This window comes from Pteropus medius, unplaced genomic scaffold (assembly GCF_902729225.1).
Source record: "Pteropus medius unplaced genomic scaffold, Ma_sr-lr_union100, whole genome shotgun sequence".
In the NCBI taxonomy this organism is placed as follows: Eukaryota; Metazoa; Chordata; class Mammalia; order Chiroptera; family Pteropodidae; genus Pteropus; species Pteropus medius.
Window position 1 is genome coordinate 3,675,502 of NW_024349804.1, and position 14,268 is coordinate 3,689,769.

At 37.8% G+C, this 14,268-nt stretch overlaps 1 protein-coding gene and 1 pseudogene across 5 annotated transcripts in view; one reads left to right on the forward strand and one right to left on the reverse strand.

Annotated features, from left to right (window-relative positions):
• The window catches only part of KCNIP4 (potassium voltage-gated channel interacting protein 4), a 914,902-nt gene that overhangs the window by 728,626 nt on the left and 172,008 nt on the right, over positions 1–14,268 (forward strand). Inside the window, exon 1 of one of the 5 annotated variants that reach the window (XM_039838083.1) lies at positions 679–934. The exons of the other annotated variants lie outside the window; for them this stretch is intronic. Coding sequence (XP_039694017.1) covers positions 823–934 — 112 coding nt within the window. The 5' untranslated portion in view covers positions 679–822. Of the gene's footprint in view, positions 1–678; positions 935–14,268 lie in introns of those variants that run through there. 5 annotated transcript variants of the gene reach the window in all.
• LOC120582980 (uncharacterized) lies at positions 9,282–9,399 on the reverse strand (annotated as a pseudogene).

The following is a 14,268-nucleotide window of genomic DNA, read 5'->3' on the forward strand; positions in this document are numbered from 1 at the left end:
TTCTTACAAGGTTCTGCTCTGCCCCACCCTTCATCCATGCATGTTTGGAAATATAAGGACTAAACCAGTTTCCCTACTCATTAATGCTCCCTAAGTGTCAGCAAGGACCACAACAGCCCCAGCGGAGTGGCAGACGGAAGGCAGCTTGGGTGCTCCTTCTGTTAGATGAAGCCCCTGACTGAATCTCGGATCTTTCCCCCCTGCACTTTTCTCCCCAGGAGAGCAGCCCATGGGCTTCCACGGGGTCTTTCCAAAAAGGGCTGTAGCCACCGAAACGGATTTTTTCCTGGCATCCCCAGAGCCCTCTCGCGGAGCAAGCTCCGAGAAGAGAGAGCAGCTGCTATGGCAAAAAAGGGGACAGTGGCAAGCTTCCCAGGAAGCAAACTAGCATACGGATAGCCCTACCCAGCCCCGCAGCTCGTCGTCAGCGCACGGAGTACCGCCGCGCTCTCTAGGGCAAGTTTCCTGGGAGTGTCCCTTCGCTCCATGGACACAGCAAAGTCCCCAGTTCTCCAACAGATGTTTCTTTCGCAGCTCTGAAGTCCGAGTACTCTCAGGCTGTAGCGCAGAGTCCCGAGGCCGGCCAGCTGTGGTTGGGGGACCCCATCAGGCAAATGCCAGCATCACCATGAGAGGCTGGACTTCAGCCCAGGTCGGTCCTCACCCCGGGGGGCCGCTGCCTGGCCGGGTGCATCTGCGAGGAGCTGCTCACTTTCCTCCCGCACAAGTCTTTGTTCCAAGCCAGATATTGCTCGGATTCTCTCATTAACTCCCTCCGCTCCAAAGGAGTCCGGAGGCTGGGATGCTCTGCCAGCTTGAAGGATGTTGACTCTTGAGTGGGAGTCGGAAGGACTGCAAACAGTGGGTATTGTTGTGATTATATGTGCATCTCTGAAGCTGCTTCACTTGCTGGGACTGATTGATTTTTCGGAAGGTAAAGTGGTCGCTCCCAGTCTGTGCCTTTGGTCAGGGCTGGTTCAGAACTGGATGCAGACACTGCGGAAGTTGAGGAGGTTTAATACCCAAAATAAAAGTTGTAAAATATGCATGCTTGCCATGGAGCAGACTAGCACTGAACAGTTCATTTCTGTTTACCCAGATATTTGTCATTGGGAGAGAAGGGATATTATTATTGTACCGTTATCTTCTTATTTGAGTTTGGGGGTGATATTGTGGGTTGAATATATTTCCAAAGTTCAGATAAATACAGGTTGGTTTGGGGTGGTCAAGTTCATGTTGACTACCACACCTTACTTACATTAGAGATTCCAACCTCTTGAGGAGCACTCTGATTTGTGAGGGACGTATCTGTGTGTGCTGCATTAGTTAGGGGGTCCGGGGGTGGAGCTGGGTTGTTGATTATTATATAAAATGGGTAAGCATTTTTTTGCTTAAACTGAGTGAGTTACTTAGCAAAAAAACGGTGTTTTGGATGCCTAATTTGCAAAACTGTTTCATTTGCATTTCCCAGGGAGCCACTTTGCACATTTGTCTCTTAAGTGGGAACAAATATGCACAGGACAGCATTGTTTCTACCAATAAATATTTTATCCATCTAATGTATTTTACTACCAAAATCAATTTTATTATTCAAAGATGAAAGAGTAGAAAAAGTCAATTAACTTTGTTTACTTTAACCCTTTGAATGTGTGTGCATTCACATACATACACATTTTTCATGAAAATTTTTTCTATGGAAATAACATACTTTGAATCATTTCAACTTCTAATACTTGATGTCGATTTTACATCCAAGCCCTTCTTTCTTCCCAAGTGAAGGAATGGAGTTCTTGAGATACTTGCTAATATTCCTTCCAGATAAGGATATGATTTTTCATTGCAGAGTTATTTATGAATATTCATTTCTCACATTATGTACACTGCTGTAAGTTAGTAGATGCATGTAAACCTGTCTGTGCTGTAATCTTTCTAACTACAGGAGCTTTGACCTGATAGCTAAGATGACATCATCCCAAACTACATCCAGTGTACAGGTTGTTTCTGTAAATATGTTAATAGTGATCAATGGATGTTATCTTCAGAAAGTCCTATTTTTCCTCTACAGTGGGTTCATTAGGTCCTAACTGCTTAGACCAATATAAAAACATGAAAAGTTTTCATGTTATTTTCATACCTTTTTCTAAGTACTCTCAATTCTTGACAAATTCAGCTGCGGCACATGTGAGAATAATATTGTAAAGTAATATTGCAACTTCTCCAAGTGCTACACAGCAGTCTTCATTATTTTGAGATTTCTGCTTCAATGCACTAATGTTGGTGTCATGATAAACTACATAGGATATTTTCAGTTTCTATAATTGCAATAATTTGTTTCTGTTTTATTTTGTCACCATATTAGTTTTTGTCCTCTGAACTTGGTTGAGTCATATTCCCTAACTTTAGTGTACTATACTCAAGATGGCATACACTCAGAGCTGGATAAAGTGACGTCTAAAAAAAGAACCACATTGGAAGGGTTTGAGGAAGTTATCTTTCATAGCTCTGTGGGATAGCACACAGTTCCTTTACTGCTAATGTCAATAATATAGAAATTTAAAGTCAAATGTCCCAAGTTTAAGACCCCTGTCATTGACTCAACTTTTATTCTTTGTTTTATGTCACTTAAAGTTGAAGGCATTCAGATGAAAACATCGAATCTGAGTTCTAATTACTGAAAAGTAGAAATATAAGCTTGACTTCCCCAACTAGAATCACAGAATTTTGAACTAGTCTGAAACATCTTTCTTAGGATGAATGTCCATATTCATATCCAAATAATATCCATGTTCATATATGAATTTATATTTCTATGCACACACATATATGGATGGACCTACATATTTATATATATTATGTCAAATGTCCAATAAGCTGGGCAAACTTAGGATTCAATGTACAAGAAGCCTTGATCATGCTAAAATACAAGGATGCAGGTTATTACCATACTTGAGGTATAACCCATGTTTGCTTGACAAATGAGTATTTTTTATTCTAACGTACATGTTAGAAAATTCTGGTCTAGTTCAACTTTCTCATTTTACATGATAATTGCAGTCTGGACAGGTTAACAGATTTATCAGAAGACAAACTAACTGGGAGCAGAGACAGGACCAAAACCAAGGAATACTGAATTCTACGTAGTGTTTTTCTTACTACAATATCCTTTTTACTTATTCCTCTTCCCTAATATTGTGATAGGAATTAATGAGAACATACATGGGAAATTTAGTGAATTCCTGAAATTTCTACTAACAATCTGTGAGATATCTGAAGGAAATACACTCACAAAAATAAGATCACATAATAGCCACCTAATTTCTACAAGTCTTTGATGCCAACCTGAGTGTGGGACCCTAGTATGGCATGCAAGCAAGCTATGCCAGATCACTGACTTTATCATAGATTAGAAGCAGAATTAGAATGAAAGCAAGCCAAGTGGTCTCCCAAGCACTTTTCCTTCTAAGGTGCACTGAATTTTGACCACCTGTGACTCATATTCAGTGGTGATGAATAGCCAGTGCTGGTGGAGTCCAACAATGAGACCAATAAGATTGTGAGAATTCTGGCCTGGGCCCATCTGTGTTTTCTCGGAATGTCCAAGCAGAATCAGAACTTAAGCCCTTTAATTACCAGCCAAGTGAAGGAACACGAAAAAAAAAGCAGCTAAAGAGCAAGCCGCAAAGTATTACATTATCAGGGTCCTTCATTTTTTCTACGTGCAAATGACAAAACAACCAAAAAGTGCCATCCCAATGTAGATTGCTAAACTTTTCACTGAGACTACACTACCTAGAAAACATGGCCTAGAATAAGGCCAGAGAACTGGCCATTCTTTTTGGTGGAGAAGTGAAGATGATGAGACCTAGAGAAAAAACTTGAGCTTCTTATAGGCAATTTTGTTCTTGTATTCTGTCCTCAAGAAGTAATGATTCTTCACTGGTACTGCCATGGAGTATTTTCTCTAATGTGACTCTGTGCATGGATTGACTTAGAAAGTACTTCTGAGTCTATTCGAATGAGAGAGTCTACATGAGTGTTGCGATAAAGCACTGTTGCCTTAATATTATCATCTACAATGGCTAGCAAGAATTAGCTATGGAGAAAAAAGAGTTAAGAGAAATATTTCTGCTCCCACCTAAATTAGATTCCAATTTTGATAAAGCCCTATTTAAAAAAAATAATTTTCTTTCAGTTGAAATTCAAGGTTTAAGGAGCAAAAGCAATTTATAAAAAGGATTAAAATGACTAATGGGATTTTAATATAATGATTAGAGGTTTTACACATATCCACTTATTCATAAGGGGAACAAGGAAGAGTGCTCACAAGATTAATCTCATTATTTCATAGTGTAGCATGTAATATATGTCTCATTGAATTCTAAATGTGTGCAGGGTTCTCTCGTAGGCACTGACGAGGTAGGTGCAAGATGAACATTGAAGGAATGTACCCTCAGGAGGCTTCCATTCTAGAAAGGAAAACTAATTACCAAATAAGGCAGAAGGAATAAGTGCTGGGCATAAGCCCGAGAAATGGCCTGAAGAAGCACAGACAGAGTGGTGCATTCTGGGAAGTGCTCGAGAGAAAGCTTCATGGAGAAAAACACAATTGTACAGAACTTGGCAGTGTGAGAAAGATTTCCCAAGTTAGAGAATAGGGGAAGAACGTTCCGGACTGAGCAAAGGGCTAGAGTTGCGACCATAAGCACCAGCAGAAGGTGGCTTGTAGCACATGGAAATGAGAATGTTGACCTGAGAGGTGTGGCTGAAGCTGTCACTTGGAATGCAATGCCAAGAGAGCACTTATTCTCTAACCAGGGAAGGGCCGTTGATGCAAAGTCTTCAACTATGGGGAAACAAATGAGCAATGTGGCAGTCCAGTGTTTTAAGTGGGTCAGCCTGGGTGTAGGTGGAGGTGAGGTCACAGGTAAAAGTGGAAGCAGAGGTCCCAACTGTGTTTCTGGACAAGTCAGTGACATGTGACAAGAGCAGAAATCCATACATTGCCCTCCTCAGTAAAATACTTAATGTGAACTGTCAATTTCCAGTTTTTCCAGAAAATTTGTATTTAATATCTTTGGTCTGCATCTGCTCTATAATGGCATAATTGTATTTTATTTCAGGGCAACGTTGTTTGTCTTTAAATATGGTTCTAATGAGAAAAGAAAGAAATGTGGGGTACATAGAAGTTGTAGCTAGAGATATAGGAGCTCCATTTATGGTGGGAAGTTTAAAATGCTGACAGCTATATCTCACATCTTGCAAGGTCTTCAATCATTCTGAACTTTTTATTTTGGAGAAATTTTGCACACGGTAAGTGTAGAGAATAGCATAATGAACTTCTACGTACCCATTAAGCAACTTCAATAATTACCATTACTTCACCGTTTGTGTTTCAGCAATGGCTTGCGTTTAAAAAAACAATTTTTAATTATCTAAAATATGCTGGACACTCTGCTAGGCACAGAATACAAAGATGAATTAAAGATAGTCACCACCGTCAAGGAAATCTCAGCTGTATAAGGAGATAGGAACTAGAGACACAGAAAATACAATACATTATTGTAGACAGATCTATACGAGTGAGTCCAAGATACAAAAGGAAAACACAAAGCAATTGAGTATAAGTAGGAGAGAGAGAATTCATCAGAGATGACTCCCTGGAGGAGGTGACTTCTAAGCTGAGTTTTTATAGCTAAAGAGAAGTTTATCAAATTCATAAGCCAGAAAGATGCTTGTGCATGTACTACATGCAGGCACTGGGTGAGGTAAGACCATGCCAACACAGGGATACAGCACGCAGTGTGGAATCCCGGGTTAACAACAAATAAAATATAAAGGAGAACTGACACACTTTTAGTCCTTCTTGATTATATAATTAACCGTGCTGTCTAGCACAAAGCTTGGTATAGAGAAGATACTTAAAAAATTATGGCACAAGCATCATTTACTTTCATTCATTAATGATGCCTGGGCACTTCCACTCAAGCTACATAATCAAGGGCCTCCAGTGCCTCTGTCCAGTTTCCATAGTAGCCTAGAATCTCTTGATTCATTGATTACAAATATTTTTTACTTTTTTTTTTTTTGCTAAGAATATTTTATATCAAAATCCCCTTGCAAAGTAGAGATACTCACACACCAAAAGCACATCTGGGGCAGCTGTCCATCAGAACCCCATAGCCCTGGGGAATAATTTCAAATGAGACATTCAGCAGTGTAATGAAAAAGCCAAGCTTAGATGGACTCTAATTTGGCTGGGAAAGTAGTCCTTTCAATTTCATAACTGGAAAAACAACCTTCGATTTCTAACTGAAACTGAAGGAATATGTATTAAGCACTTACTATGTGAAGGAAAATAGAGTATATCAGGGCATTTTACTGTCCTTAAGAAGTTTCAGATTGGCTAGGAATGAAACATCTGGTGAATAACTAATCCAAGACTAAAGTGTCTGGTGAGAGGGAGCAAGGCCTTTAGAAAATGCAGCGAAGAGTCAGTTCATCCAGTTGGAAGATTTCAGGAAGGCCTCCATGAAAACAGTGACACTTAACATCTGATGAGCTGAGTAATATTCCACTGTATATTACTCAGCCATTAAAAAAAATGAAATCCTACCATTTGCAACGACATGGATAGACCTAAAGGTTCTTATGCTGAGTGAAATAAGCCAGACAGAGAAAGAGAAATACCAAATTATTTCATTAATATATATGGTACCTAAGAAACAAAAAGAACAAACTAGTCAAAAACAGACTCACAAATATAGTGGACGACTTGGTGATGGACAGAGGGGAGGAGGATTTGGGGAGCTGGGAGAATGAGGTGAAGGGTTAAAGAAGTACAAATTAGTAGATAGCTGGGCATGGGGATAAGGAGCACGGCACAGGGAATACAGTTAGCATTAATACATTGGCTGGGTGGAGGATCAGTGGAGGGAGGTAGCCATTGGGGAGATCGTTTCATGAACAATGTAGATGTCTAACCAATGTGCTGTATACTTGAAAGTAATTTAAATAAATAATTTTTTTAAAAAAAATCTGATGAACTGAGGGATCCAAAGACTTTGTTTAATAGGTAAAGACTAGAAGCCAAAAATAAGAATTTGAGCTGTAATTTAAAAAAGAAGTTTCCTGAAGTTATTGTTTGTAATCAGGTTAGTTCTAAAAAAGTCCATTAATCCATTTAAGATACCAAGTATCTGCTCTGGATCTGGCAATGTGCTTGATACTCATTGGTTTGGGGACCATTATTTTTCAGTTTTGCTTACTTTGGGAACTCAGCTGGGAGCAGAGAGCTGAAATCTTAATGGGGAGAAGGAATGAAGTTAGGAAGAATTGCATGTTTCAATAATCTCCAGACACAGATCATCCAGACAGACCTGGGGTTGAACAATTTAGCTTCATTACTCTGCAGAGTGGGAGGATGCACACCGTGGAGATCGTGGGGCGTCTCAGTAACAGGATGTCGTTAGAAAGAACTTACGGGATTTGAGCTCATGTTGGGGAGTTATGATTTAGGATATAGAGTTTTGCTTTGGATTGAATGAAGTCAAGCTAGGGTAATTTTACGATTGGGCATCTTAAATTATATTTAAAAGTAGCGAAGACTAGACAGAGGTTAAAGCTGTAATTGGCAAGGAGGCAAGCTATACTAGCTAAGAGGGGAACATTTGGTCATTTTTGTGGTTTGAACAAAGTTCATGTTTTTGCCTAGACTCAGATATGATTAAAGAGTGGTCTTGCTTTTATCTTGATCAATCATAGGTAGCTCAGTGCTTGGAATATAAATAGGAGCCAATAAATGCCTTTCTTGTAATTATGTTGGGATAAGATTGTGCGTTCAAATATCTTGAATTATATCTGTGGCTCTCAAAATTTAGTGAGTATCAGCATCACCTAGATGACTTGTTAGAATACAGACTGATAGGCCCCAACCCAAGAATTTCAGATTCAGTAGATTTAGGTTAGGGTGTGAGATTTTGCATTTCTAAAGATTTCTCACTTTAGCCTGCTGCTGCTGGTCCAGGGGCCACACTTTGAGAACCACTAAGTTATGTAATAAACCTGAAAGGCCAAACCCATAAAGTTCTTTGGCACTTGCTGAGCTTTATTCTAGAACAGTAGTCCTTGATTTGTTTTATAGTAAATATTTTAGGCTTTGTGGGCCATGCAGTCATTTATACCTACTCAATTTTGTTGTGGTAGCACAAAAGATACACAAACAAATGAGTGTGGCTATGTTCTAATAAAATTTTATTTATAAATATTAAAATATAAATTTCATAAAATTTTTATGTCATAAAATATTATTTTTTTTTTTACTTTTTCACCATTGTAAATATAAAATGATGTTTAGTTCGAAGATCATACAAAAACAGATAGCAGGATAGATTTGGCCTGTCTCTGTAATTAGCCAACCCCTTCTAGAGTTGACAATAAAAGGAACCTATTGAGAAGGAGTCTCAGGTTGGTGAGGTATTTTGGGGGTGAAATTTATCTAGATTTTTTGAGCTCTTAGTCTCGTTGAGTGGATGAGGATTTAGTCCCTCTTTTAGGGTTGATGAAATTATCTGCCACATTAGTAAGTGATTTGAATTAGAATGTATATGTTTGTTCAATAAAATATCTTTCCTTTTCCTAACTCCACATTTATAGTCCAATTTAGAGGGATGTATAAATTAAGTTATCTGCATGATTTCATCACATGATGAGTAATGCTGGGACTAGACAGGACAGTTTGGGTCATCCGATTTTATTGATTTTTGTTTTCGGTTTCATCGCTTCTCAAAAAAGGTGGTATCATATACTTTTTTCATTAAGGTTATAAACTCTTATCTAGTGGTGTGTTAAAGACATATTTCAACTTTTCAAAGTAAATTGGTCCTCAGAGTGTTGTATTACACTGAGTCTTTTGGTTGTAGGACAAATACATTGAATCAACACTTTTTTGTTGTTGTTGATAAAATCCCCTTAAGTCTGGATTCTCTTGAAAATACATAAGATATATAAATAATGGGTAAGTTCATGTTTCTTGAAGTGAGACAGACTTGAATTCAGTTAAAAATTCTGCATTTTGATGACCACGTGGCCTTGAACAATGTGTATAACCACCCTGAACTTCAGATCTTTCATATGAAAACTGAAGAGGGTACTAGTAGCTGCCTCACAGGGTTATTTTTTTATTTTTTTATTTTTTTTTTTAGGCAAGGCAAACCTTGGTCGACCTCACTGATTGCAAGGACCTTGTCAGCTTACAATCCCTTATTTTTATTTTTATTTTTTTACTCCTGTAGCACCTGGTCTTCCTAAGTGGTCTCCCATCCAAGTACTAACCAGGCCCAACCCTTCTTAGCTTCTGAGATCAGACGGGATCGGGCTTGTTCAGGATGGCATGGCTTTGGACTCATAGGATTATTGTAAGAAGTATATTAAATGATATTTTTAAAAATCACGTTCAGCATGTGTCTGACGCACAGAGCTAAACAAATATTGGGTATCATTGCTGTTTTCGTTCTTAACATCCATCATACCTATCACTAAAAATGGTCATTCATGCAATCAACCTTGAAAAAAATGGTTTTTAACTGTCACCTGTGTACCAAGCAGTGTACTAGTAATCGAGAACTTAAAAGCATAGTTTTGGCTAAAAGGGATTTACATACAAATGAGCATACCTTTGGTGTCACATCTGTGCAAGGATTAGGATGACATAGAGGAGAGACTGACTATTTAGAGGGTGGGGAGCATTATAAAGGACTCATAGAGGTAACCTTTGACCTAAGTCTCAGTGATACTTTTAGTACTTAGCTTCACGTAACCTTGGGAACTACTGACAGCTGATAAAAAACCCAGTTTTACATTTTCAAGAACACATTATGTTGATCTCAGTTTCTAAGTCCTGGCTCACATATTCCCTTTTCTCCCACAATTCCTTTTTTACCCAAAAGTCATCCGTATTTTCCCATTTCAGCTCAAATAAAAACCTACACTCTTTCTAATATCACCCTTTCCTCCCTAGTCTGAATTCAATCAGTCCTGTTGTATGTTGTACAATGTAACACTTGATACTAATAAACCTTCATGCTCTGTTCCTCAAATCACTTCATATTTATTTATTCATTTTCTCCTCTGCTAGGAAAAAGGGACCACTGCACCTTAGCACAGTGATTTCTTTTTATTTCCACAGCATCCCGAGCCATACAAAGTGTATCACATTCTTATCAGTGGGTCTCTCAACTGCATCTTTGATGAATTATCTCTTTACATCGATATGCTTGTCTCATTTCAACCCTGTCCTCATCCTACTCTCTTCCAATCTGACTTCATATTGTCACAGAGAAGTCTTTTAAAACATGAGCACTGAGCTCATACTCAAGATTTTTCTGTATCACCTACAAAATAAAATCTCCATGTCTTTGCATAGGATATGAAGGATCAGGGTCAGACCAGAGCCTACCTATCCAGTTCATCCCTCCTTCTTGGTCATTCCTCCTGCCTCCTTCTTTTGCCCAGCTTCATGTTCCAGCAACACTATAGTGATGTCCCATGAGCATCTCATGTTGTCTCCAGCTAACAATTTTTTGCATATACTATTCTCTCTCCCAGAATTCTCTCCCCTCTTCATATTTCTGGAAATGTCTTTTCAATCTTCAACCCTTAGTTTATATACTTTCTTCTCTGGGAAGCATTTCTGAACTTCCTCAAACAGAAAAAGGTACTCTGGCCCTGGGACCTCTGCCTCTTGCCCACCCTTTCTTGTGCCCATTTCATGTTCCACTGCCATGAAACTCATTCTTTCCCAAGCTCTTCTGTGTGTCATGCTTTTGCCTGTACTGTGAATGTTCCGTTCTCTAAAATACTAATCCCATTCATCTTCACCTGGTTAACGCCTTCTTTTAAGCTCAGCTCAAGAGCCGTCTGTTTCAGAATGTCTCCCTTGACCTACCTACTTGGATTAAGTGTGCATTTCTGTTATCCCAAAGCACTCAATCCTAGCACTTCAAACTACATTAAATTCTTTATTTCTATGTCTTCTTCTTTCAATAAACTTCAAGCAGCACATAGGCAGAGCACTTATCTCTATGTCTTTAATACCTTGTGAGAGTGAGTGGATGGATGGGTTGATAATGGACAGCCAAGTCTATTCAGAGGTTCTGGCAATAAACTTCTCAGAGTTTCTCTGCAGGTTTGAGTTAATATCATTTTTTTTTTCTTTTTAGGCAGAATTTCTCAACTTCAGCATGATTGACATTTTCAGTTAAATAATAATTTTTGTGGATGTTGTCCTCTGCAATATAGGGTGTTTGGCAGTACTGGCAGTATCCCAGGTCTCTACCTACTAAATGCCAGTAGCATCTTTCTCCAAACTGTGACAATCGAAAGTGTCTCCAGGTACTGCCTAGAATCTCAAGGGGGAGGAGGGCAGGAAAAGTCACATCCCGCACATTGAGTGCCATCGGGTTGAGGTATGGTCAAACACAATTCGTAAGCCTTTTTATAGACATATGTTCATAAATCATTAAACTGAATTTAAGTGTGCAAACATCACAGCATTGAAACCAAAACTGTGTGTTGAGAAGGGGCATGTTTTTTTTTTCATGACAGAAGTAATGAGCAATCATTATGAAAAGCTTAGAAATATTTTAAAAAAGAAAAAAACATGACAAAAATATTCCTAGTCCCATCATTCAAAGAGTAACCACCAGTAATATTTTTATTTAAACAAATACTTTTAGTTTTTTCTACATGTAGATTTGTTCCTTTTAACTTAATGATATTGTGTATTACAAAATTTTATTTAGCTTTAAATTCAATATCAGAGCATAAGTATTTTTATATTAGATTATAGATCCTTCATAAATATGCTAATGCTTATATTATACTCTATAAATTGTGTGCTATAATTTACTTATCCTGATTCTAGGACATATCAGTTATTTGCATTTTTTCCAGTATTTGAAAAATTCTGTAATAAAATTTCTATGTGAAGTTGCTTATAAATTTAGAATTATATTTTTAAGATAAGATCTTAGACTAATAATTAATGGAACAATAGAATGGACTGTTTCAAATCTCTTAACGTATATGATAGGTCAAATTGCTTTCTAAAGGAGTCACAGATTTACCTGGTACATCGTAACATAGGAGAGTGCCCAGGGGTTTGCTCTTATTGCCCTGTCATTATGTGCTGTTGGATAGGAAAGAGCATGTTGACAAGCTTAATGTTAAAAAACCGTGTCTTAGGGCTGGATTGCTAATGTCTTTTAAACCAACATTAGGAATCATAATTTTGCACAGACATGAACTTCACATTGTAGCTTGAATAGGCTCTTCCTGTTCTGTGCTCTTGTCAGTCATGGTGCACTTCCTTTATAACATGATCATCACACCCATCTCAACCATCAAGAATGGTGTACACTAGGCATCGGGTTACATATATATTGAAAGAGAATAAATGGCATGGTCTCGCACTAGATGACGTAATCTCCGGATCTGTATGGATTTAGGAGGAAAATTGTCATGCATAAATCAATTGCTGTGCACATTCAAATAAATATTTTCTGACCCTTACTAATAGCTGTATTTTACTTAGATTAATTTAAATAACAGTAAGGGAGGGTAATGTCTTTTTATAGAGGCATATCCATGTTCAACTCAAGTAAAAATGTGGTACATTTTGTTCACATGACTAAGTCTGGAACCAAGAATTATAAACGTTTTGAGTAGGAAGATATGAAAGCCCATCTAGTCAAACTTTCTCGTATTACAGGTCATGATGAGATAGGCGTTACACAGAGTCTGTTTGTGAATTAATGGTAGAGCTTGGCTTTAGAGGCAAAACAACACTGAGATTAGAAGATACTGAGCCTTGAACATAGAGAGACATAGGTCAAATCCTGCCCCTGAAATATATTGTCTGTGGATCCCATGCAAATCATCACCTCTCTCTGACCTCAATTCCTTGCCTATGAGATGGAGATCATCGTAATGCCACATCGCAGATCTTCAAATTCTAAGAGTGATTTCGAGACATAGAATAATTTAGAGAAAAGGCGCACACCATATCAAAACTTACATTTGCTAATGAAGACTTCGGTCTTCATCTTTTTACATAACTACGGGTCAAAACAATCCCGAACGTTGTGAACAGAGCTGCCAAAAACAATTTTCTTTATGCCGATTGTAAATATTTTGTGTTGTAACTCATATAAGGTTGAGTTCGATCCTATCTCAGATCATCCATAAGTATTTTCTATACACACTTTTATGGATGATGAAATTTGCTCAAAAGGGCTAAGTAACTTGTCTTGTTTAGGAGCAAGACACAGTAGGATTGGAATCAACCACAGACTTCAAAAGCTAGAGTTAATGTTTATTCCACTCTAACCTGTTGTGTAACTGTCAATTTTTTTCTAAATTTCTATGATATGTGAAGAAAATCAAGATAGTATATTTGGAGTCAAGTACTGTTTCAGACATCTATTTGGGTAGAATTAAGTACATGAATGACTTTATATGTCAGCAAGCTTGCAGTTATTAATGACCTGGTCACAAAAATTCTCTAATGAATGAACAGGAGACCTGACAGCAATGAGGTAAATTGGTGATGTGATTTCAAATTTAAACAAATTACAGGGGAAAGTAGGTAATGATAAAATAATTAGAAGACTGAGACACCTGAACAAATACACAAATCCCACATCTGTCTTCACTCTATTCAGCAATCCCTAAATATCACTGATGCACTGAAGAAGAAATTAGCTGAGGCTTCTAAACATCACCTGAGTGAGTGCAGGATTAACTCTTTCCTGTTATTGCAAATAACACAGAGGAAATTAGCCAAATGCATTCTTTCAGGACAATAGAGGTTGTACAGCTAAAACTCTTTTTGAAAATGGACCTCATTAAAAATTTGCACAATAGCTCTGGGTCCCTAACAAGATTTTAGACTAAACGTATAATGCTCAAAATAGCAAACTGGCCTCAGTATTGATGTATAAACGCTTCTGCAATGCATCAACAATAAAACTAACATATAGCTTAACACTTTATAGGTGTATTCAAGGAAAAATGCAAGATCAGCAAAGAAATTCTGTAAAATTGAAAAATCTTTGTAAAGTTGAGAGTTGACCTGACTAGCTAATATATTTTAAATACACATATTTCACAATAATAGGAACTATTCATGCCAATGGCTGGCTAAAGCAAGTGGAGAATTTTTTCTATGAAGACAAATCATACCCTATCACATCCCAGAGGGACCTGAATATG